The 25487-nt window shown below is 33.7% G+C and overlaps 2 protein-coding genes and 1 long non-coding RNA gene across 11 annotated transcripts in view; 2 read left to right on the forward strand and 1 right to left on the reverse strand.

Moving 5' to 3' along the window:
• Positions 1-1684: 1684 nt before the first annotated feature.
• Positions 1685-15559, forward strand: LOC106662488 (phospholipase DDHD1-like). 6 transcript variants are annotated; one of them, XM_014386620.2, is made up of 15 exons: positions 1685-2560; positions 6098-6247; positions 6311-6442; positions 6499-6643; positions 7385-7491; positions 7550-7803; positions 7865-7918; positions 7993-8141; positions 8198-8382; positions 8800-8889; positions 9770-9814; positions 9933-10106; positions 14859-15014; positions 15077-15251; positions 15325-15403. In XM_014386620.2, exons 1-13 carry the CDS (start codon positions 2014-2016, stop codon positions 14909-14911), a joined length of 2085 nt encoding a protein of 694 aa, XP_014242106.1. In that variant the 5' UTR covers positions 1685-2013; the 3' UTR covers positions 14912-15014; positions 15077-15251; positions 15325-15403. The 6 variants fall into 6 exon arrangements, with proteins under 6 accessions (XP_014242106.1, XP_014242107.1, XP_014242108.1 ...); XM_014386621.2 differs by having other exon boundaries at positions 15077-15261; positions 15325-15402; XM_014386622.1 differs by having other exon boundaries at positions 15077-15141; positions 15325-15402.
• Positions 11593-24799, reverse strand: LOC106662491. Of its 3 annotated transcripts, none has more exons than XR_002910005.1 (4): positions 24635-24799; positions 24421-24540; positions 24095-24347; positions 11593-14526 (listed from the first exon to the last, which is right to left on the reverse strand). It is a non-coding gene; the product is annotated as an uncharacterized LOC106662491 (long non-coding RNA). The 3 variants fall into 3 exon arrangements; XR_001339908.2 differs by having other exon boundaries at positions 24416-24540; XR_001339907.2 differs by having other exon boundaries at positions 24095-24540.
• The window catches only part of LOC106662489 (growth hormone secretagogue receptor type 1-like), a 313348-nt gene continuing 303626 nt past the window's right edge, over positions 15766-25487 (forward strand). The window contains exons 1-2 of one of the 2 annotated variants that reach the window (XM_014386625.2): positions 15766-16075; positions 16160-16217. The gene's annotated coding sequence lies outside the window, so the exon portion shown is untranslated. Of the gene's footprint in view, positions 16218-25487 lie in introns of both variants that reach the window. The other variant, XM_024225718.1, reaches the window with a different exon arrangement.

Below are 25487 nucleotides of genomic sequence, written 5' to 3' on the forward strand. Positions count from 1 at the left end.
GAGTAACATCATGAAACCTGTGAGTGTAGATAAACCAAGTCCTGGTCCAACATGTGTCACTGACTTACAGACGATTATCCACCATCAATTTATCTAAATTGTTATATTACAAAAATATATTACAGAACCACCGCAATCTGGCCCCCTCTGATGTCAAAAGTGCTATAAAAAAACATGATTAAAAGATACGGGCTGGGTCAGCAGAGCAGTGTATCAATAACACGAAGAAGATAAGTGGGGATCATCCTGAGTAAGAATAGGCCATACGAGGTTGACACACGGACAGTTACTCTTAGGCCAAAGTCTGGCATGTGGAGAAAAGTAGCTCGATGTGTTCCACTTAAATAAAGGGTGCAATTCCTTGGCTCCATATATAGAGCACATAGGAATGTCACCTTTTTATGAGAATTGTTCTTGAGCTTGATCAAGTAATTAGGTGGGGGACCGCGGTTACTTAGGGGGTTAGCATGAGAGACTCACGCCGCGGTCGTGGGTTCGATTCCCACCGTCGCCTCTGGCCCTTTTTTCCCGATAACCCCCAATTTGAACACACAAAGAATTCGTACCATGGCTAATATGCAAGATCATAAGGCCAATAAATAATAATAATAAAAAAAAAAAAAGTAATTAGGTCTTCTGTTCCAATTCTTGGAGCAGACAATATTGTTTATTCTATATGGTACTGATAGTTTTGTGTCCCTAGTGTGTTGAAAGTGAATGTATTTATTGGCGTGAATGTGTAGTGTGAGATGGCCAATGAGAAATACTGATTACCCCATCCACCCTCAACTAATATTTTATTTTTTGAAAGAGTATTTAATGATTTTTGTTGAAATGAATAGGATTAATTTAAACATCCGAAGTAAAAATCATCTCCTTCATAAAATGGCTGTACATTGTGCCCATTGAAAAAAGCTGTCCACATACCACAAAAAAGAAAAATGGAAAGTTTCAATGCTTTGCAGTCAATAATTATGTTTTATTTGGTTAAATAACATTAAGTATGTATAAAAAAGTAGACATCTATGTGTATGATAATGGTTCTGCAAAATAGATTATCAACCAGCTAATTCAATGCTGTCAGTTATCGGGTTTGTGGTCAAGATAATTGGCAAGGTTTTGTTTTATTGCCAAGCTTTCGACTGAATATTTAGTCTTCTCAAGGCGCTACAATGACAAAAATGATTAACAATACAGTAATTCAAGAAGAAATACACATTTTTTGTTTCAGACTTACAAAAACTATGTCCTAAGTTTATTAATATTTATGAACATACAAAAAACACATAACCAGTAAACTAATATTGACAGTATTTTTCTTTGTTTAGTATATTTTTAGAAACAAGATGAATATTAATATACCTATTAAAATTATTATTTAATGCTAAATTTTTCTTGTTCATTGATGGTAATTATTTTTAGGTACATTCATATTTGAATTGTCAATACTGTACAGGGCACAGATTGCATCTAGAGCTTGGGATGAATATGATTTGTGCATTTTTTTAAATAGACACAAGCCCAAGGCATTTTTAAATATTTATGTGATGAGAAGTATTTCATTTATTGAAAAAGTATTTTATGATTTTATTTGAAATAATAGGGTTTTGATATAAAAATGAAAATTTAGATAATCGTGGGGGTATGAAGTTGGCAGTGGGGATGAGCCGGCGGCCGTGGTGCGGATTTTATCTCTCAACAGTCGCGTAACCTCCATTCACTATCATTGACCCCTTTTTTTAATGTAATCCCTCAAAAATCGAAAATGTTAAATTAAAAATTTAAAAAATGGCATAAGTGCGGCGGAAGGGCGTCATTCTTAGGTTTTAGACTCGACTAGTCAGTAAAAAGGGTTGGAAGGCCGGGAGGAGTTTCCGTATAGTGAAAGAGAGAGAGAGAAAGAGTGAGTGAGAGAGGAGTGATGTCATTCCGATCGGGCCGCCACTTCTGACCGGACTCGACGGCCTGCGACGACGATGCGTTTTTGTCGGTAGATGCTGATCGAGGGCCGATATGTTCACCTCGTCGAATGGGAGCAAGAGCTTCTCACTCGCCAACATAATCGAAGAACAGCTCAACAATATCACATTGGGTGGGAATCCTTTGAATCTGGTGGAGCCGGAGAGCGGCTTGGGTCTGGAGGACACCCTCGCGCCCGTGGAGGAGGCCGGCTCCTCCAGGAGGAACAGCATCCCCGGCTCCGGCTCCAGCGCCTCCAGAGACGACGGCAGTCCGCCGGTGGACAAGGCCGTCGAACCTCTCCAGCAGAACGAGATCCGGTGGTTCTACAAAGAGGCCGGCTCAAAGACCTGGCGCCCCTTCAACGGCCACGATACCATCAGCATCGAGTCTGTGTTCAGGACCCTGCCGAAGGAGGTGCAGGAGTCAAAGGGCAAACACGGACAGCCGAACGCCAGACCAGCTGAACCGGCAGTCTCCAGTGCCTTAGATAACAAGCCCACGGGGGCAAGGACACCGACCAACCCGAAAGTCCTTGTGCTCGGAGGGCTTTACGAAGTTGATCTTGTTGATCGGACGTGCCTCTCCATCTATTGGCCAGGTATCACATTCAACTTATACTATAGAACAAAAATACATATTTCACAAGTTGACATGCTTGTTATTGTTTGGTTGTCTCCAATTATTTTGGTCTGTCAGATGTATTTTGGCTTTTCAGCATGTTCACTGTTGAGTCTCTCACAAGCCAAAAAATGGGAATAAGCAGATCATTAGCTTTGATTTCTTTTAGTTAAAGAAAGCATTGAATGCTGACATGTCTATTAAAAATTAATCTTTATAATTCTATTCAAAACAAAACTCTTATCATTACCAAAACACGCTTTGTTTTATTTGTCTAGTTTCTAGATATCGTTATGTCTATATAGTCGACTGAAACATTACTTATTGATTCGTATGTTTGTACCAAGTCAATTTTTATCTTTAAAAGATATTTTAAATTTTTACTAAATTATTATGAATGTAGAAGACTAATTTTAACACAATGATAAATTCCTAAATGCCCGAATAGATAGTGTACTACACAACTTGAGTTCTAAATTTGAAAAATAACTTTCACTAAAATTATTATAGTTTAAAAATAAGCCTGGGGTTCCACAGAGGGGGCATGTGGAAAAGTTTATTAAAGGTCTATCACAGAGCAGAGGGAGGAGGTAGTTAAATTGCTCAAGGAAAGCTCGATGAGGACACTAATCAGCCCTGATCCCTTTTGCAGCATACCAAATTGCTAAAAATGTAGATCCACCAGACAATGGGTTAAGAATAAGTCCTTGGTTTAATGGGAAAAAAGTTTATTGCTGAAGCTATCGTCAGAACTATTAATGTGCTAGGACTAGGTTGATAGTAGGACTTTTGAATGGACACTGTAGACCCTGGAGGCATAAGTATAGACTCAGAGAAGCAAAAACTAGCCTGTGCAGTTATTGCCAGAAAGAAAAATAATTAGTGAGTATGTCCCCTGTTGATGCAAAGCCTTGTACAGGCTGGAATTCCAACTCCTGAGAGAGGAAAAGCCGAGGCATGAAGGACCCCTTAAAGCTTTGGGATGTGACAAAAAGCATAATTTTTTTTCTCTTTTTATAAAAGATCTTTTACAAAAAGTGAATCTACATACTCCACCTTTATTAATAAAAAGCCTTAAGGTAAAAGACCTCTGGAAAATACTGGAGATCGCTCAATAGACCAATTTTGATCATGGTTAAGGTCGTAATGAGGCTGACTTTTTTAAACTTAAATTTTTTATGAAACAAATATGCAGTATAAAACTACAACTGAGTATGTTGAATGGTACACTTATCACCAAGGTTTAACAGTCATTAATTTCAATTGATGTTAATTTACCTGTTTTTTTTTTTTTTTTACTTTTTTTACAACTACTTTAATGCGTTAATAAACAAGGGAATCATTTATCAAAATGATTAAGTGGGACATACTTTGCACAGAAGAAAAGTCCAGCAAAAGTTTGTACCTAATGTTTAAAAACAGTTGAAGACAAATCTTTGTTTGAATTAACCACAATACTTTTTTTCCAATTTTGGTATAATTACAAACTATTTTCTTTGTTCCTAAGGTATTTCAGGTCATTTTATATAATTTTTATAATGAACAGACAGAAATAATGAAAAATGACCAAGCTAACAGGTACATCACTTCACAGGTTTCAAGAATAATCATAATTTTTATGCTTGTAATCTAATGTATAGTAACTTTTATATTTAACACAACAACAGAGGTTATACAAAACCCCTGAGTTCTTGTGTTTAAAAAGAAACCCATTTGTAAGTGCTCCTGGTTCGAATTTAGGGTTGTTAGATTTAAACCAGGAAAAGTGATGAGTCGAGTCAATTCTATCACCATAGCAACCATTGTTACCCCGTTATAGCAACTGTTAGATTGCATTATTAAAGAAAACAATCATTAACCATCATGGCTCTACTTTGCTTATTTATTTAAGTGCTTTTCAATGTAAAAGCAGAATCTAAGCATTAATGTTACAGTATAAAAATTATGAACTGGCAAGCGTTCTCACCACTTTAGCAAGGATTACACACTTTTTGATAAGTGAACATAAGCAAACAAGAAAAAGTTTATTAACACTCATCCTGTAATCACACTAATTTTGGTGTCAAGTGATAAAAATGTGCCTGAAAATTGCTTGTGAGCTGCAAAAACTAGTTTTCCCGTATTTTTCAACTCTCATTGAACTTGAATATTTATTTCAATTTTGTTTCTAACATATTTAAGGAAAAAAAAATAATTTTTATTATCTTGTTCAATCACTTCTCATTGTACTAATTTGCTTATTATCGCTGGTTCTGACATGTCTCAGCATTTTACCATCTAAGGTCCTTGCAAAATCGAGCTGTAGTATTGTATAATTCAAAAATGTTTGTAATGTAGTCTTGTAATTCAATAATTTGGACAGCAAAACTTCATAAAGTGACGACACAATGGATGTTTCTTAGGAAGAAACTAGGTCCCCAGATAACAAAATTTCCGAGCTATTCTATCATTTTTGAAAAGGAATGAACTATTAATTAATTTAATTAATATAATGAATGACAATAGTTTTCGTGGTCCGCTTGACCAATTAATATCTTTCAATTAATTAATAATGGATGACTCAGTTTACAGCGAGTATTGACATTATGGATTACTTATATGAGTCATATCATGAGTGTATGAGTCATATGGCTTTTCCAAGGATTTAATGCTTTTTTTTATCAGGAATTATTTGCTGTTAATTGTTTACATAGTGATAAATTTTAATTGGTTTGAAATCAACATTGCAAATTTTTCCCCTCAATCAAATCTATAGTAGTGAAGTGTTTTTATTATTTTTTTTATACTTTAATTATTGCTGGTACACCAATCATTAAATTGATCGATCTCGGATTATGAGTTGTTGTGATCTGAACATGCCACAATTATCTATATATTTGGGAAATATTATCTGCATCTGATGCCATTTTTTTGTTAGTGTTTGTGTTTAGTAATATCTAATTGATTTTTTTGTCTTTGTATTATTGTTTTCAATAAATTGTTATATTATGTATTTTGTTGTTATTAAGCTCATAAATTATTTATTAATCCCTTGGAAAATTTTATTAACATTTGGACAAGTGGTTTTGAATTTGTATTGAGTAATATTTTAGTTGGTTGTATTTCTTTTTCTTTTTCCATCTTTCTTTTTTCTTTCTTTCTTTTTATTTTTTATTCTTTCTTTCTCCCTTTAATAATTATTGATGTTGTTTTGCAAAGGTTTCCACTGACTGATTATTCCAAATCACTTGGTACTATGAATACTATAACAAAGCCATTCATAGAAACTTATAGGTTCTCATTTGATTACCATTAAAAATGTTGCATAAAAAGAAAATGTTATTCAATATAAAAATATAAACAATTTATCCCATGCTGTTTTTTTTATTTTATATATTTATTTTTATTATGTTTTATACATGATGAAGAACTGTCTATTTATTATTGAAATTATCTAATCTATCCAATAAAGACTGGTTTGTGCTGTACTTAACTTATTTGGTAGATAGGAGGGACTGAATGGATTTTTTTCTTACAGGGGAAGAATTTATAATTACAAGGGGATCTTGGTTTTATGAATCTTGGCAGCCTTTGGATGAAGAATCATCTAGGAATGTCGAGGAAATATACCTCGAGCTTTTCCTGGGGAAGAAAAACTCCGATTATTTAGTTGACAGCACGACAAATGGTACGAGCATTCTGGTATATCTTGATGCACAGTTTATCAAAAATGTTTTTCCCTTCCCCATAGCTATTAGAACAGAGGTCTTTTCTGACTGCAATATCGATTGGTACTCCCCGACTGAAGTCTACCTCTATAAAAAAGCAGCTTCAACAAAAATTGTGCGCAGTTTTACGCAAAAATTAGGATATTTTAAAAAATGTAAGTCCTGCTTGTCGTCACAGTGCGATTAGTCCCTTAATCATTGTTATTTACAGCGACTGGCTCCAAAATAATTCGTGGTTACAAAAATTTAGCTAAAGATGATGACAAACACAAAGATATAACACATCTTGTATTCGTTGTGCATGGAATTGGACAAAAAATGAATATAGGTGCGCAAATATTCAGCAATACTATTTCGTAAGTTTAATTAATTTAAAAATAAAAATAAACATTATTATTCGATAATTTGTTGAAGTAATGAGGAGCAGTCAGGAATGTCGTATTTTTGATAAACACTTTTTTTTTGCCAATGTTTGGACATTTCTTCAGGTCATCTTAAGGGCCAGGGCCATTACAAACGTATGTTGATTAGAAAAATAATTATACAGTACAAATGTAAATAATATAAATTTTAAACCAAGTATTTCATACTCATGTAAAGTGTGATGCTATTTTTTGTGGGGTTATGTTTGTATTGTGTGAAATTGTTGTGAAACGTGAATTTGTATTTTGCTGTTTTGATATATAATTGTGAGTGGGTGGGGAAATCTGGGAAATTTTCTTTGTTCATAGGCAGTTTTATTTGAATCAATGGAAGTCGAGAATGGAGATTTTCTGGATTGTATTTTTGATTCAGGGTGTAATCCCAAATTTCCGGCCAATCCCCGTCTCTTAGAGTTTTAGCTGTTAAAACAAAAACCACAAAAAAATTATAAAAACAACCAAATACAAATGGGCAAGTCATATCATGAGTGTATGAGTCATATGGCTTTTCCAAGGATTTAATGCTTTTTTGTTAGGAATTATTTACTGTTAATGAAAAAGGTGTTTATCTAAAATCCTTCATTTTTGACTGCTCCTCACTACTTCAACAAATTATTGAACATCTGGTCGCTAAATAATGCATCTTATTATATGAAATTATCAATGTGTTTTCAGCATAAGAGAACGAGTTTCATATCTTCAGGATAAATATTTTCCTGAGTGCAATGAAAGAGTTGAATTTTTTCCAGTTGAATGGAGAAGCAATCTTGTTCTAGACGGAGGTATGCTTTCTAAATTTTCATAATAATATTTCATGAAAATTATTGTGAAAATTTTCAGGCACTGTAGATGCAATAACGCCATTGCACATAAAATACCTCCGTCAGGTACTTAACTCATCTGCTATGGACATAATGTATTACACAAGTCCATTGTACTGCGGTGAAATACAGCTGGGGCTTGTCACCGAAATGAACCGGCTGTACTCAATGTTTCTTGAGAGGAATCCTCACATGAAGCCAAAAGTGTCTGTGATCGCTCATTCTTTGGGAGCTGTTATTGTATATGACATTGTTACCGGATGGATGCCAATGGTTTGTTGGGTGTTTTTTTAAATCACTCACATAGATTTTTCAATTAATTTTGTTTTTTCAGGGCACACAAAATAGAAGTGATATAGAACCGGGTAAATCACGTTTAAGGTTTCCTGTAAGTAGTTTCATGTAAATAGAATAAAAAAAGAGAGATGAAAAAGCAAAGAATTAATAAAAGTTATTTTTCAGTTGGATAATTTTTTCTGTTTGGGTTCACCGCTGGCAGTTTTCTTAGCTTTAAGAGTACCGAAAGGTCATCATGGTTACCATTTGTTCCCGCCAACACTCTGCAACAGACTGTATAACATATACCATTTGACAGATCCCGTCGCTTATAGGTAAACAAACAATTTTTTTATATTTATATATTTTTTTTTAACAAGTTATCATCCAGGCTGGAGCCGCTTGTGGTGAAAGATTATTCAAGAATCGCTCCTCTTCCTCTCCACTCGTACAACGCTATCAACCCGATACCATACAGTGAAATGAACTTGGAACTTGAAGAGCCTGCAGACATTAATGCTGTTTCGGTTTTCCCACCTGATGGTACATCATCGCCAGTAGAAACACCCAATAAAGGTCAGTCCATTGATTATTCTTTAATTGCCTTTTTTACCCCGTAAATACGTCATATTTGAAAAGTCAAAATTTGAAAGAAATCTAATTTTGAATGTTCTTTACTTAGACTTAATTCTTCGATTTGTTTTAATTTTTCGTTTAATGATGCCCTTAGATTTTTCTTTTTTGTATTGTATTTTGTATGAAGTATGATTTAACTTTTGTGGCTCTGAACAGCCCCTGCTGTCAAGCACAAGTTATATATGACAGCAAATTAAATAAAAGGTTTTATTGAAAAACAAATATAATATTTTTCACTATTAAATTTTGCAGGTTCATTATTTATGAAATTTTTTATTGATATTGTTTGTTGTTTTTCTTTCTGGTCAGAAAGATCAAAATTTTTTTACCAGCGAGTTTTGGGAAATCTTTGTTTAGATAAGAGTTGGAGGTTTTGGAACCTAGTCCGGGGGAAGCAGTGTGCTGAAACTGGCGGCTCTCCTCACCACATGGATTCACAGTCACAAGGTGAAAAATCAAAATTCAATTACTAAATAACCCTGCTTCCTTTTGAACTAGTTCCATTAAAAGTTCTATCACACCATACAATATATTTTATATTTTCACTTTTTAATACACAAGTCTGATTGGGCCTATTGTCTGAAATGAAAGTTGGATGGGGATGCTCCATCTGATTGTCTTATCCACAAATCATTGTGGATAATGGAAAATGTGTTACCAGCCAGTTTGACTGTTGTTTTTGATAACTACTTCAAAAGTTCAGATCAAATATTTGGATGTGCAAGGCCGGCCTCGTGACTGTCGAATGCAACAGTCATTTCAGCATTTCGGATCTGATTGTAGGAAATATGATGGTTTAAACTTTTAAGAGGAGAGTGCAAAGTACAAATACGCTCATTGTGAAAAATGACATGACATGAGATGTTCACCTTTGTATCTAGGCTCCTCAAGTTGTTTAAAGGTGTTGGGTGTCTCTATAAATTAAAAAATAATGTTTGCACTGGTTCATTCCTCATGATTGAATAATTTTACGAAACTTTTTTTTTTTTAAAATTGGCCTTATGATCTTTGCATATTAGCCATGACGAATCTCTTATATATGTTGTTCAAATTGGGGGTTATCGGGAAAAAAGGGCCAGAGGCGACGGAGGGAATCGAACACACGACCGCGGCGTGAGAGTCTCTCATGCTAACCACTCGGCTACCGCGGTCCCCCTTTACAAAACTTGCTTTTTGTCCATCACTGATACTTGTAAGAAATGAATAATTTCATTCTGTTCCATGAGTATTCTGATAAATTTTGGACATTTGATTTAATGGCGGCATTTAATTATAAAGATAGTAATTTTTAATTCCTCCTTTTTCAATAAATATTTTTAATTTTCAGCGAGGGATGACGAAGGTAATTCAAGCACTACCAGACTACCTGGAGGTATGTTTATTTATCTTCTTATTTATTAGATATTAATTTTTATAATGAGATTATAATGTAAAGTTATTTTTCACATAATAAATATTTTAATAATATTTTTTTAAACTTGCGTTAACAGGCTTGCAGCATCGACTCGATTATGTACTGACAAGCGGCACAGTCGTCCCTTTGGTCTTCCGTTCTGTGCTCATATCACACACAGCGTACTGGAACAACAACGATGTCGCCTACTTTGTGCTAACGCGGATCTTCCCGGAGCTGGAGATCCAGCGCGCCTTCTCCGACAAATCCGGTATTTCCCAAGCGCCCTCGTAAAGTAGCAAATTTCAGTTCTATCCGGCAACCCCGCGTATCACTTTATGACACCTCTGACCGGAAATGACTCTTTAAACTATCACTACTTTTTCTAATAAGGCACTGCGTCTTTTAATCATATTTCAATGCTTATAAGTAGACCAATGAATTGGTTGTCAATTAGAAGAACCGGTTTGTCAGGTTTTTTATTCAGGCAAACTTTCTTTTTTTCCTGTCTAAGAAGATTTTTTTCTTCTTTCAAATATTTTGAAATTATAAGCTAGTCATGGATTAAAATTATTTAGATTAATTAATTAAGAGAAGGATTATTTATATTTTAGTTTAATTAATAAATGTGTTTAGTAAGAGAATGAGCTGTTCTTTTATATCAAATTTGATCTAAACTGAACAAGATCTTAGAAAAACAGTTTTGCATATTTAATTAAAATATATTTTATTCAACCTTATAGTAGAATATATTTGATCTTATATTGTGGATAACAATAAAAAACAAATAAATAAATCAGCCCTGTCCATAAAAAGTCAACACAGACTTCCAGATGTTTCTGTGATTTGTCTCTATATACTATTTTCAATTTGGTAAACCAAATGTCAAATATTAAAAAGCTCCTGATCTATAGTATAAATATGAGATTTATTGTACATCACTATCTTTGAATTGTACCTCTTACAACTTTGAAGATCAAATAATAAATCTTAAACTAGGAAATTTTCTATTAGAACATTATTAAATTTTTAATAGACGATTCTTCTGATCGGATAGGGCATTATAGGATTAGTAGGGGTAATTTTTTCAAGTTTTCAGGCACATCGTACTAGTCAGAGGATATAATAATAAATGTAAAGCAGTCACAAATTATTGTTCAAATGTTATCTCGTCTCTAAGCCTAACTCGTGCCTTCACAGTTCTACATTTATATCTTTTCTAGTTTTTTTTCTGAAATTTTTGTTTGTTTAAGTTTTGACAATTAACAAATTTACTTCTTGCAAGCTTTAAATTTTTTTAATCAGTATTTTGAACCTAAATATTAAAAAAACAAATAATTCTAGTCTCTTATTTGTTGGGAATTTGAAATTGAAAATTGCTTTTCCTTTGATCTCAGTTATTTATTTAATTTAATTTTTTTAATTTTTAATACAATAAAAAAGGGTTAAATATGAATGAGGTTCAAAATAATTTTGTTAAAATTTTTTGTTTTTTGTCAATAGTGTTTTGATTTGTTTTTAACTGTTGTAAGGCTTTTCGTTTAAAACTAACATTTAAGGGATTTGGTTTTTATATTGAAACACATTGCAAGTGATCATGGTGTCTACCTTCTACTAACCTTTCATTTTACCTTAACAATCCTTTAACATGATTTTTTATTTAACAATGGAGGTATTGGTGTTTTTGTTTTCTTTTAATTACAAATCAGTAAAAACAAACAGTGGCAAAATAAAATACCCCCCCAAAAAAAAAAAAAAAAAAAAAAAAAAAACTTACAGAACTAAAGGTTTACATATTTTCTTATAAAGATGCTTTCTTTTTGTTCTATTTACTCAATCAAATTGACAATATGCAATATTAAAATAACACTTTTTCATAGATCTTATTAATATTCATATTATAATGTGTTTCTAAACACAACTGGTTAAAAATGTTGATTGGCTCAAGTTTTTAAACTGAGGGAAACTTGCATATTTTTCCTGCGATAAATTAAAAAATGAGGGTACTGGGTGTAATTTGAGTGTTCATATCTTGTGTTTGTGAACGTCTCATCTGGGTTGATGGGGCGTTTTAGCCATGTCTCAAATCGCTTGTGATAACTCTTAGACGTTAATCTGTTCTTTTTTTAACTTGTTTGTCTTTAGATATATTAATTTGTTACATAGATATAGACAAGTAGATGAACATATTATTGCTCAGTTTTTGAATTCTCGCTGATGTTTTGTCAGTCTCACCTTGTGAGTGGAATATAAATTGTTTTTTGTTCTTGTCTGATTGTTTCACCACTAGAAGTTTTTCTGCGTTAGTTTATTGTGCTATTTCATTTTTTTCTGAATACTTTTTACCTTAAAGTACAAACATTTCTTATTGCTTTTAAAATTAATGTAGTTCTGGTGTGTGAGATTTTTTCAATACTTTAATAATACAATGTTACAAAAAATGAAGGTAACTGATTGTGAATAAATAAATAATGAGAAAGTATTAGCATAATAGAAAATAATCTTAATATTTCCTTGATTTTGTTACAGTACAGTGACGTGACATATAGTGTCAATTTTGTCAAAGAAATCCTAATGTAATTAAAACATAAATTTTTATCTGTGATGGATATAATATATCCATATCAGCATTTAATAATTTTTAAAAAATATCTAGAGAAACAATATTCTAAATAAAATTAATGTACTGTACAATGTTTTTAAGACAATACAATCTGATTTATGTGTATAAGGTGTGGTTTCCGTCCTGTCAGACATTGTACATAACCGTTCCACCCTCTAAATTCCTAAAGATAATTTTAACTGAATTGTAATAGTATGAAAAGATGTCTGAAGAAGCGGATTGGTCTTATCGGCATTAGTACGATTCATCATCCTGTTTGTCTAGTAGTTACATTTTCTCTACAGGGTTGTGAAGAGATTTTGCTGTTTGTCCTCCTCCCTCCCCCGAAAAAAAGTTGTTAAAATTTCGAGTCTTTTATCTAATTTTTTTTGTACATTTAGGATAATTAAATAGTCTCAGAAATAAATAAATTAGGTGGTATTGTGCCAATGTGACATTTATGTGATCTTAGATGACAATTAGATATTACATAAGTAAATATTGTGTATGAAATATATTTGAAAAAATGTATATTTTTATGTGGGCGCTTCACATTTTGTAACAAACCTTTGTGTGTAACCCAATTGACTAACATGTTTTCTCCTTATGAATACAGTGAATTCGATTTTGCAATGAGTGGGTAGTGGAGTGGCACTGTGATACATCACTTTGCACTATTGTTAATAAAAAAGTTTTAAAAAAAATGGAAAAAAGAGAGCTGTAACCTTTTCTGTTGTCTCTCTCCTTTTCTATTGATTTTTATTACATTTGAAAACAATGTAATTGAAGTAATAAATTCTGTGAAGCAAGTTGTCATCTTTGAGTTACCTGTTTTTATTTTATTTTATTTTTTAAATTAAGTTTTGAGAATCAAGTAACATTAGTCTTAAGCTTGAGTGTTGTACTAACAGCTACAAAACTTTTCTCTTTATTCTCTGTGCTCACACAATTTTCACAATATTCGGAGGAATTCCACGTCTCGGGTAAGTTCACCAATTCTCACTTGGTAGAAAGTTGGGGTTTACCACTGAACGAATTCGTAGCAAATTGAACATTAACAAACGCATGTCATATCTTTAGCACAACTAACAAGTGAAAATTGCACTAAAAGTTAAATTTGTTTAACCATTATATTGTAATGAATGCTATGTAGAAATTAATAACTCTTAATACATTGTATCATGTATCGATGCAGCTATAAAGAGCAGACTCTCCAAAAAATTAGGAAAAAAGACAACTGAATCTCTCTCAGTTTGATAATTAAAAATATTTCTTGAACAATGTCCATTGTGATTTTTTAATGTTTGAAAATGTAAGTGCTGATTGTGATACGTCAGCAAAAATTGAACATTGTGATATTACTTGTGAGAAATTTTTGTTAAAAAAATTAATGCTTTCCTGTTGATAATATGAAAAGATAAAATTTTCATTTATTATCTCTTTTCCGGTTTGATATTCAATTTATTTTAATGAGTACTAAAACCCCAGTTTTCACCAGAACCTTCTGCTTTTACGGAGCTTTAAAGTTATATCTGATGCTTCTTTATAAAAAAAAAAAAAAAGGATTTCAAACATTAAGTTGGGTTTAAAAAAAAATTAAATAAATAAAAAATACTAGGAACAATACACAGATTAAATCAACTTAACTTTTGAGATCCACAATATGATTGAGATATGCTAGTAATTATAAATTAATTATATGAAAGTTAAGATGCCATAAAACTTTAGAATTAATCTAATTTTCTTGTATCAAGTAGTTCAGAATCAGTACTCAAAATTGCAGAAGGTAGTTGGCATTTAAAAAAAAAAGAAAAAAAAGGTAATCTACAATAGTTGTTTATTGTTATTAAAAATATTAAATCACATTTATATACATTAGATTATTATTTAATAGTATTGTCATTTTAGTATATAGCTGAATTATAGCATTATATAGCTGTGATATGCATGAATGAAGGCTGAGAACGAGTGAAAATGGCTGTTTAACAAAAAGTGCGAATAGTTGTATTGGAGAAATATCGTCATGCGTTTATCAGTGATCATGTGTCTCAATACATCGGCAGCAAAGGTCCTTTGAATTGACAGCTTCCTGTGGAACGATTAATAGCTTTTGATACTTTTGCTTCATTGTTGAATGTTTAAATCTGATCTCACACACTTTTATGGGCTGATAAATATAAATTGAGATTAAATTTATACAAATAATTTAATGATAAATTGTGTAACATGAGTCCTGGTGCGACTGCTCTGATCATCATTGATGTCGTAAGTTGTTGACTCTTGTGTTGACCGCTTTGTCTTTCTTCAGCAGATTGGTTCTCAATCGTTAATAGTCCATACACTCCTCGCCCCGTATTCTCTCTATACACGTCTAATTTTAACGTTATTTTAATTTCAATTTTAATTTTATTTTCATTTCAGAGCCAAAAAAACTAACCCGCATTTTACCACAATTTTTTGCCAAGCATATTTGAAGAAGTTAGCCTTTCAGCAAACAATATTTTATTTTCTGAATAAATTTTTGATATCGATAAGTCAAATTTTAAACTTAATGTTTTTCAGGCTGTATGCCCTTTGGTAAGCAACCGATTCAAGATATAATTTGAAACATGTTACAATTAAATTTTAAATATTTTCAGACAGTTGAGATAGAATAAGAAAGCATGGTTTGTATGAAAATCAAGAGAAATGTGCTCACGCTATTGTAAGACTTTGCCAATCTTTTCTTGTAGAAGTTTTTATTTCTAAAAAAACAAAACAAAAACAAGGAGAATCAAACGAAAAATGAAGATTAATTGTTGGGGGAAAAACTTTGTAACAAATTGTGCTCCAGGCTTTTCTCTTCCTGTTTGCCATTTGGTGAAATTAATTTTATTGTTTTTTCCAGGAACGATAAAACGCTACAAGGAGATCAGAAGAGACACTTACAAAATTAAGAAGAACATTAAAAAAAATAATATAAAGAGTAAAATAAAAAAGAAAAAATTGTCAAAGAATCAAAATTAAAGTTGTTAAAATTGACCACGACTGCTATTTTAAATGTACAAAATGTTTTAATGAGTCGATGTAATATTTTCTTTATCAGTGTAAATCCTAAACGTTGTATATTTTTTGTTGGAACGTAATTTATTTTTATATCTTTTAATAACTGCGAAAATAAAAATTGTTTAAAAAAACTTTTTGTCTTTTTCATATTTATTATTTTAATTTTAATTGTTTTGTAATGACTGTTCGCGCAGGTTTACGCGCGGTTTTTTAGTGACGTTTTACGCCCTTAAAATCTTATTTGCTCCCCCCTCAGTCCCACTCCATTTTTTTCGTTCCTTTTCTTCCCAGTTTTTTTTGTTAGTACCATTTTTGCCTCCGCCGGTAACTCATTGTTCGCATTTGCTTCCGATTTGGCTTCAACGTAGAATATTCAATTTTTATGCAAAGTACTAATTTTTCCTCCGATCAGACCATACATGGTTCTTGTGCCTCCGACGTATTTGCTTACAATATCTATCTCGTTATTTGCATAGTTTTACTTCCGCGAATAGCTATCGAAAGAATATTTGCGAGAAAGATAACCTAGTACTGCGACAAGATGGCCGTTCAACTCATACCCCATCACAACGGGTTCGGTCGGGGCCCTCGAGGTAGGCCAAGTCGGTTAAATTTACATATTTCCTTTGGTCAAAGTATAGGGTGCATTATGCATTTAGTGCATTTTTTTGCTACAGCTTCTCAATCTGGTGCTGGGGACGATCAAGGCTGGAGACGACGCAACCACTCGACTTGGTGAGTACTCTCTGTTTTAAACTCTAGCCATTTTTTTAGATATTAACATTAAATTTTCCTACTGACCAGCTTATACATATTTTACTAATTATTACTTGTATACGAAAGAATTTTATTTGAAAGAATAATTCGTTCTTTTAAAAAACTATAAATTAGTACAGTCGTTCCCCCCCCCCTTCCAACCGGTTACCCTCTTGGAAACAATGCCAAAGTCTGATTCGCCAATCGCCAAGGCCAGGGAACTCCTGAAGAGGTTCCTGGTCAAAAGAAACGATATCTTTGCAAAACTAAATTGTATTTACATGAATTATGTATTTATATATTACCCTTATGGTTTACCATTGCGTAAACAGGACACTACTGAATTTTCCCAGTACTAAGCGGATAATCATATGTATTTACTACATACATGTAAAGTCGTTGCAGTTTCTTTTCTTTTCGTCAATTTCTTGGCAATATTTCTATGCTGTGATAGTTTCAACATAATTTTGGACTTTATAGTGAACAAGCCCAATAATACACCAGTCACCATAACATTTTTTGGGTGCAGATTTGGTGAGCGGTCCGCTTCGATTAACAGTATTCAAACAGAGGGCGCTGGTCAAACCTTTTTCTTCGGAAGAGGGGGTCCTCAAAATTATTGTACTGGTGTAAACATAATTAATGTTTTGAAAAGGCAGTCAAAATTATTTTTAATATTTATAATATAAAGAAAGTTTATTAGAAATATTTTCCATTACAATCTATACATCTTTGCACCGTGTAATAAGAGCTTTTATTTGGCTGACATAAAAATCTTTATTTCTACTCACAATAACTTGGAGTCATTTTGTCTTCACTGCGTTCTATAAAAAAAAATTCCTAAAGAAGTGATCAAAATGCGTAAAAAAGTGGACGTTTGTAGGCGAGAGGTGGGGTGAATATGGAAGTTGCGGTAAGGTTTTATGGGTCCTAACTTTAAGTTTCATGTGGCCTGGCCTGGCGTTATCGTGAAGAAGAATCGTGTCCTTACCGTTTACCAATGCTGAACAAAGACGTTGCAGTTTCCCGTGAATTTTGTCAATTTCTTGGTAATATTTCTCTGCTGTGATGGTATGGTATGGTGGTATGGTATGATGGAAAGGATACTGGGAAGCGGGGCTTGTATTTCCCAGGCACTGCAGCCTTCTGGCTTATTGTACTTCCCAGTTCCCTAGTTTAGTCAATAGACTCAATCCTTCTCAGAAGTATCAGGTCATTGACTGTTTTTGCTGCAGTTCGGTTCCCTGAGTCTTTTTCGTACGTTAGGTTAAACCTCCATTGAGCTGTTGCTTCGCATTCGAAGATGATATGAGTGGCTGTTTCCTCCTCCTCATTACATAATCTGCAAATGGGATCATCATTGTATATACCCATATTGTGTAGATGTTTTCTCAGATACCAGTGACCGGTTATTAGTCCCACCATTCCTCTGAGTTTTGCTCTCTCCAATTGCAGCAGTGTTTTTGCCAATTTTGGTGAGGGTTGTTTCATCATAAGTTTACTATGTCTAGCACCGCTAGAGTTTATCCACTTCTCTCTTTGTTTTGTTTGGATCCATTCTGCGATGGAGGATTCTATGTTTGTTTTTGTTATCCCAAGGATAGGTTCGGGGCCTATGTATGGTCTTGCAGATCCTCCTCTGGCCAGTTTGTCTGCATCTTCGTTACCCAGAATTCCCCTGTGCCCTGGCACCCAAGATATCATCGGGTTGTTGTGTTTTCCCAGGTTTTGGAGATTTTGGATACATTCACTGACTAGTTTTGATGTAATTCTTTTACATGCCAATGCTTTAATAGCTGCTTGGCTGTCTGATCTTATGAGGATTTTTTCTCTGCTGTGATAGTTTCACCATCCTCCTGGACATTACAGTGAACAACCCCGGCAGTACACCATCAAACGTCACCATAAACTTTCTTGGGTGTAAATTTGGTTTCGGGAAGTATTTTGGCGCTTCAGACTTCATCCTTGTGAACCACTGACCTGTACACTTCATGTTATCGTACAGAATCCATTTCTCACCGCACGTGATGATTCGATCGAGAAATGGATCGAGACGTGCAAATTACAAAGCGTCGATTTCTTTGAGCTTCGGTTAGTACGTGCCGTACCTACTTGTCGAGCACTAAGCTCGTCCGCAATTTCATGTGTTGTCTCTGAGATCAAAATCTCCAAGACGAAATCTGAAATATCGCTCGAGCATTTCGTAATACTTCCCTCCCCCCAAACTGTACTGACTTTACGCACTTCGTCCAAGTTTAAATTCGTAAAAATAAATTTGACGAAAATCTAGTTTGGGCATATTTAATTTCGCAGGTCCTCACTCTTTTAAAATTCAATGTAAACTAAAATGCATTAATTTTACACCAACCCAATAGTATGTATTCTTTTGATCTCACGAGTCTTATATAGTCTCCGATGTGTGGCGTCCCTAATAATTTATTATAGATGTAGATAGTTTTGGCTAGCATTAGGCCATTATAGTGAACAACTCCAGCAGTTCACCAAACAGTCACTACACAATTTTTTGGGTCCAGATTTGGTTTCGGGAAGTATTTTGGCGCTTCATCCTTGTCAACCACAGACCAGTACACCTCCTGTTATCGTACAGAATCCATTTCTCACCGCACTTGAGGATCGAGAAATGGATCATTTTGGTGGTGCAACAGAGAAGCACAAATTTCAAAGGGTAGATTTTTTTTGGGCTTCGGTTAGTTGGTGCGGTATCCACTTGTCGAGATTCTTTACTTTACCAGAGGGTCAATGGCGGAATATCGAGTACCCCCCCCCCCAATCGACTCTTAATTAGGTTAGGTGCATAGTATGTGTAAAGGTTGTGTTGAGAATGAATGTTTTTATTGGCGTTATCAGGCCGATGCAGAAACAATGAGAATGAGATTATAATAAATTATAACACAGATAAAAATAATATTATATCTGTGGTATTTAGTGACCGTTAATTAATGATGATTTGGGGATCATGAGATGCGATCTGGTGTGACGTAGGTTTAGAGAAACTTCTATTTTCTTTATCGTGCCAACGTTTCGATTTTTATTGGGATCATCTTCAGGGCCGGGATTTACAATCATTGTTTAAATTATACAAATACATATAAGATGTGAAAATGAATATATACAATGATGTACACAATATAAAAATTTTAAGTTTAATTAAAATATTTTTATCAAGTCAAAGCTAATGCTTCTCTCTCCCCAAACTGTGTTGATGTTACGAGCGGTTTGGGCCGCACTTCTTCCATGTTTAAATTCGTACAAATAAATTTGACGAAAATATAATTTGGACAATTTAATTTCGCAGGTCCTCACTCCTATAAAATTCAATATAAAATAAAATGTTTTGTTTAAAAGATAACAGTTAAAAGTATTTACTATAATCCGTATAATATTATTTATACTATAAATATAATAACATAAATCAATGTATGTTTAGTGTTCATAATTGAGCGTATTAATTATTTCAATTAATTATTCTTTTTATCTTAAAGTCTTGATTGAGAAGAGAAAGTGTCACGGGCAAGATTCGAACCCACGACATTCGGCTTGGAATCCCGCTCGTGACACTAACTTTTCCATCTTAATCAAGACCTTAGATTAAAAGAATAATTAATTGAAATAATCCATAAATAAATACATGATAACCACCTTTGAAAATAAAACAAATTTTCAAAACTTGCACTAACTTAGCATCAACCCAATCAATACAAAAATACAATATAATATAATTAAACTAACAACAGTGGAATATCAGATATTAATTGTAGTAATTATTTCCTCTTTTGTTTCATCTAAAAATTATTAAATGATTATTTTGCTTGAGCATTTCTTTATTGAATTTGTCTTTTATTGGCATATAGTGTTTTTGTTTATCTTTGTGGATGTTTTAGCGACGTATGTATTGCTTGTTACCCTACGTCGCGCCCTATTTTACTGTGTCCAGTTTGTTAAGGTTAAACAATGATAACGCAACCTGGCTTTGTTAAATTGTAAAGATTTCTTTGTGAAGCCTTTAACATAAAAAAAGTAAGCATAGAAAGAAATGAATGATCAGAAACTATCAAATAAGTCCATCACTTCATGATGTAGTGGGATGATTATTTTTTAAGCGAACTTTTATGTTGGGTCTAAAGGGTTTATGGGTTAGCATAAGAATATTCACACTGGACTTGTTTTTATATTTAGTTTCACTATTTAGTCGTAGTAATCACGGGCGAGCTCATGCTTCATTGTCACATTATAACCGTTACAACTCTCATCGTTTACGTTTTCTATAAATTTTATAAATCGTATTCGGTTGAAATATCGGGTGAATTTGTTCCGTTCAAATATCAATGAGCCGGACATTGTTAATAGGCGAGGGACCGACGTCGAATCGGACCATTTCACTAATCGTTTCTCTATCTAATTTCTAATCAACTCCAAAATCGTTTTGGAGAGACTCACCTGGAATATCCACACATCACTGAAAAAGTCAAAAGGACAGAATTGAACCGATGATAACGATTACTTAAAAGTCTACTAGACTACAGATATAAATCTTTGAAGTATTAGATGATTGGAATGTAGCCAAATAGTCCTTTTTGTTTTTATTTGTCTTTCCACTATTTGTTTGGACACAAAAACAAAAAAAGGACTAACAGATCGAAACCCTGACATAAAATACTCAGACACAACTCAATACTGAAACCAATATGGACATACTGCATAGGAGGTTCAATCAAACTTCTTCCAATCTCCGCAGAATCCAGGCCTTTCAATCACTAATCCTTAGATTCATCGTTCATTGTTTCTAACCACACCGTCTATATATATTGACCTAAATGTTCCCTTTTTAAACGAAGTTGTAAAATCCAGCTGCAAGAAATTCCACATTAACCTCCAATCCTACTCTTACCTCCACGTACAACTACTTTCCTCCCGAGATCTATCCAGCAATCCACCACGACTTCTAAAAAGGCAGTGGCCCAAGTGATCTGCTCTCATAGAGTACGTGTGATTAAGTGATAATTTCTAATTTAACTATCTAACTATAAGCTATCACTGGATAGCTTAAACATTGTCTGATGTCTTTTCGTTTTTAATTTTAATTTGAATTACCTTTTTATCTGTGTTACTTATTGCGCTTCACGCTAGCTAGTATAGTAGCTCTATTACTCAATAAAAAAATTTAATATTGATTTTTATCTGATTCATTCCTAGAAATAAAAGGAATTTATTGTCTAACTGTTGAATAATTGTTGAAAAAGGATTGATTGAAATGTCGATAAAGAAAATGACCAAAATTGAAGAGAAAATTAAAAAATGTAAATAGGAAAAGCCAAATAGCTGTTTAATTAACTGTCCAAATATAAAAAGTATTGCAAGATAATTAATTATAATTAATAATTAAATATTTTTTTTATCGTACCTTCATGTTTATAAAAGGCGGATAGAGTTTGTACGGAAGACTTGTACGTTGTCGGTTTTGCCTACCCTGTCATAACGCCGGCGCATCTTCATATCAAAGCAACCGCTTCCCCCCTTTACTTATGATCTAATGATCATATTTCTCCCCTAACGTCAGCCACCGCAAACCCCGAGAGGCTCCAACGTCAGAATCGAAAAGATTACACCTAACTAGAGTCAAGATATGATTTATCGTCGAAAGCCTACTGTCCGTTTTTCTCCTTATTTAGAATTTGCCGAGTAGATAGATACAAATTAATCAGTTATTCGATTGCTATAAAAGGCTGTTTAGTAAAGTAGTATAGACTTAGTAAATTAGTATAAAAGAAGAGAAAGGTGATACTACATCAGATTCTACCACCCGTCCATTTTACATTACAATTGTGTTTTTTGCCTATAAATTTTCTCGGCTAGTTTGATTTTATTTGAATTTTGAGTGTCAGATACAATTGGTCTTACTGAGTCTTGATATTCCCACGACATCTTTTGTTGTGTAAAAAAATACACTTACATGCAAAAAATTACACCCAATTGATTTTGTTTTTCATTTTCTCGATAAAAGATTCTGCCCTTAATTTGTCTCATTGTTTTTACCAATAAATATTTGTTTATGCTATGTTTTAAATTGGGAATATCAGTTAGAGGTAAACGCACTTAATCCTTAATCCAAAACAAGGATAAAGGATTTTTCAATGTTTATTTTTTATAGAATTTAAAATGTTTATTCAGTCTCATTTGAATTCTGAAGCAATAAATTGTTTAGTTTTCATTTTTGCTTTCTTAATTTCAATTTTTATACTTAAAAATGCCACTTATTGATGATGGACGTTCTATCATGTATGCGGGGTCTTAACAAAAAAGGCCCGGTTCTGGACACCCTAGGGTAACAGAACCACGGGATGACGGTTTTTTTGACTTTCAGAATTTTGCGATTATTGGAATAATACCAATGGGTGTTTTCTCCACTCTTGGTTTTAATTTTGTGAATATTACCTTGCTCACTGCTACTTGTTACCTACTTTAAGGTAGTTGTAATGTACTACAAAATAAAAAAAAAGAAGAGAATTTTGCGAAACCGACACCTTACTCTTGTTCAAGCGATTCATCAGCTCCAGGAAGTTCGAGGTGTCCAAATTTCTGAACGCTCCAATTTCTGGACTGATGGCTTTTCGCCCCGTAAGACGATCAGAATCGACCAGAACACAGAGTAGCACAGCTCGCATTTGCTCGAGAACACAGTCATTGGTCTTTGAACGACTGGTATGCAGTGCGTTTTACAGATGAGTGTAAATTTGCTCTACGATCTCCAGATGAGCATGAAAGAATGTGTTGAAGGCGAAATAAAAGGTACGAAGCCTGTAATTTTTCCCAGAGCTAACCTTTTCAACATACGCCAGTGATGGTGCGGACGGGAATTGCAATGGAGAGTCGCACAGAGTTGGTTGTTGTTCGTGGAGGGTCTTTGACGGCTACTCGCTATGTGGATGAAATTTTGGAACATCAAGCGTTGCCTATCCTCGATGAAATCAGCGTCAATCCTATTCTAATGCACGATAATGCCCTCCCACATGTCGCTCGCATAGTACAAACGTACCTTCAACAAAATCAGGGTCTGGCCAGCCCGATTTGGACCCAATCGGTTATTTATGGATAACCTCAAAAGACGAGTAAGAGCACGTCCATCACGGCATCACTTCCTGATATACTCCACGATCTTGAAAGGTCTCTTCGTGCAGAATAGGCAACATAGAGCAAAGAGACATTTCCAGACTAGTAGAAAGTATGCCGAGGCGTCTTCGAGATGTAATTAAGGCAAGAGGAGGAAATACGCGATATTGAAATGTTAATTAAAAATCTAATTAAAACAAACTTTATCTGTCCGTCCTTTTTATCATTTTTAATTTTCTTTAAGAATTTACATTTTTTTTATACTTTGTTAGACAAAGACTCAATTATTAAACGTTAAAAAACATCAAACTTTGATTAATATATAAAAATATATACAAATCAAGTTATATTACAATTGGGTGGAATTTTTTGCCTGTCAATGTAGCAAACATCGGTTTCTTAATCCGTTTTTAGTTTTTTAATTTGCTCTTTTTGAAGTAAATACAAAAATTTAAAAATTAATTTCCTTTAAATTTTCACTTTTTGTCGTATTATTCTTTATAATGATTAATGATCAATAGTCATCTCAAGGGTGGATGGGTTTTTATTATGCGTACTGATTCTTAAAATAACATTTAAACCCTTTCGAAGTGTTAACCATTAATGTTTAGGGTCTTCTTGATGATATAAATAAGCGAAATGGGCGTTGTTGCTTGTGGAAAAAGATTGTTTCACTGGACTGTAAAAGTTATGAACGGATTGAAAGCTTTTTGAAAGTTTCCATTTACCTTTCAGTCTCTATGTTTCCACCCTGGCCAAGTTCCACGGAATATAATTTGTCGTTGTGACATGTACTGGAAGCGGCGAGTCGTGAAGGACTAAATTGAGTTGGGACGGCTATCAGAAATCGTTCAACGGGTCCTCGCTGTTTCGGATGTGAAGGATAATTTTCTTATCAATTTCTTTGGAGATATTGTGAAGCATTTTTTTATTTTTGGCAAATGAGTTTCACTCGCTCTCGTATGATTAGTCCTTTTTTCTCTGTCATCAACAAAATAAAATTTATCCACACAGTGTATAACCATAAGGAATTCAATTTATTAGTTTACTTTACTACGAATTTTATTATTGTAAAGAAAGAAGCTATTCCTGGCATAGATCCTGCGGGATGCTGCCGAGCCTTTTCTTTTAAAGAAACACACGCCAACATATAAACTGAATTTGTTCCAATCAGCTGTGAATCACAAGAGTTAGGTCAAAAGTAGAAGAACTAGTTAAAAGTTAACACGCGAAGCACTAGGGAATGCTGACAAAAAAAGGATACGTACTATAGTTCAAGATAATCAAGTCAATACTGCGTTCCCCTGTTGAATATAATTTTTGACTGTTGGAAAACGATAATAAATGTAGAGAATTGTTTCTTTTTGCCTTTGTAAACTCCGGACCTTGCCCCCTTGAGACGCCTGGCCTATTGAGCAAAGAGCTTTCTCCTCTCCAATCGAAGGAGCACTGTCTTCAGTGAATTTAAACTGTAGCTGAAAACCTGTTAAAAGTGTTAGATATGAGATAAAAGTGGTATTAGTTTGTGATTGCAGAGCAATGCACATACAATCATAATAACAATTTATCTAAATCTTATAATGCAATCACTTTTTCTCTTGTCGTTGTATGAATAATATGTGGGAGTTTTGCTTTTCAAAAGCTTTCAAAGTTTATACGGGAATTAATTAGCAGTGATTTATGACCCATTTTTTGTTATTGTCGGTCAGAATGTGTGAAGTTCGGTCTCCCTTGAGTACGTGTATCGCCATACAGCGTCGCACGTCCCGATAATCGATGCAAGCTACCCTTTAACTTTATGCAAATCTTCAACTTGTCGTTGTCAATTTCCATTCCGCCTGTTTTGGCTGTTACACGTGTCGCTGCCACGTGCCGACGGTTTCGCCCTTTCATAAATGACCTAATTTGAAAAGCCGTTGGCGCTCGTCAAAATTTCTTCTTATCGAATTATGAAGTTCGAGGAGTCCCGGTGAAATATTGTTCTCACAATATCGCCAAAGGGGAGAAACAAATATTTTCTCGTCGAGTCTACACAATATTGAAATTTAGAGCGAGACACACGAAAAAAAAAACCCGCCTCGGATCCATTGAATCACCTCGCTGAAGTTCAAGCAGCGAAGT

This window comes from Cimex lectularius, unplaced genomic scaffold, assembly GCF_000648675.2.
Source record: "Cimex lectularius strain Harlan isolate CLEC.00 unplaced genomic scaffold, Clec_2.1 scaffold33, whole genome shotgun sequence".
Lineage (NCBI taxonomy): Eukaryota > Metazoa > Arthropoda > Insecta > Hemiptera > Cimicidae > Cimex > Cimex lectularius.

What these genes read in the sequence shown, in the direction of transcription:
- LOC106662488 (XM_014386619.2), top strand. Translation starts at nt 2,014, where the DNA reads ATGTTCACCTCGTCGAATGGGAGCAAGAGCTTCTCACTCGCCAACATA. An exon ending in AGTTGACAGCACGACAAATG is followed by an intron (nt 6,248 to 6,310) that starts GTACGAGCATTC and finishes CCTTCCCCATAG; the next exon opens with CTATTAGAACAGAGGTCTTT. An exon ending in AATCACGTTTAAGGTTTCCT is followed by an intron (nt 7,919 to 7,992) that starts GTAAGTAGTTTC and finishes GTTATTTTTCAG; the next exon opens with TTGGATAATTTTTTCTGTTT.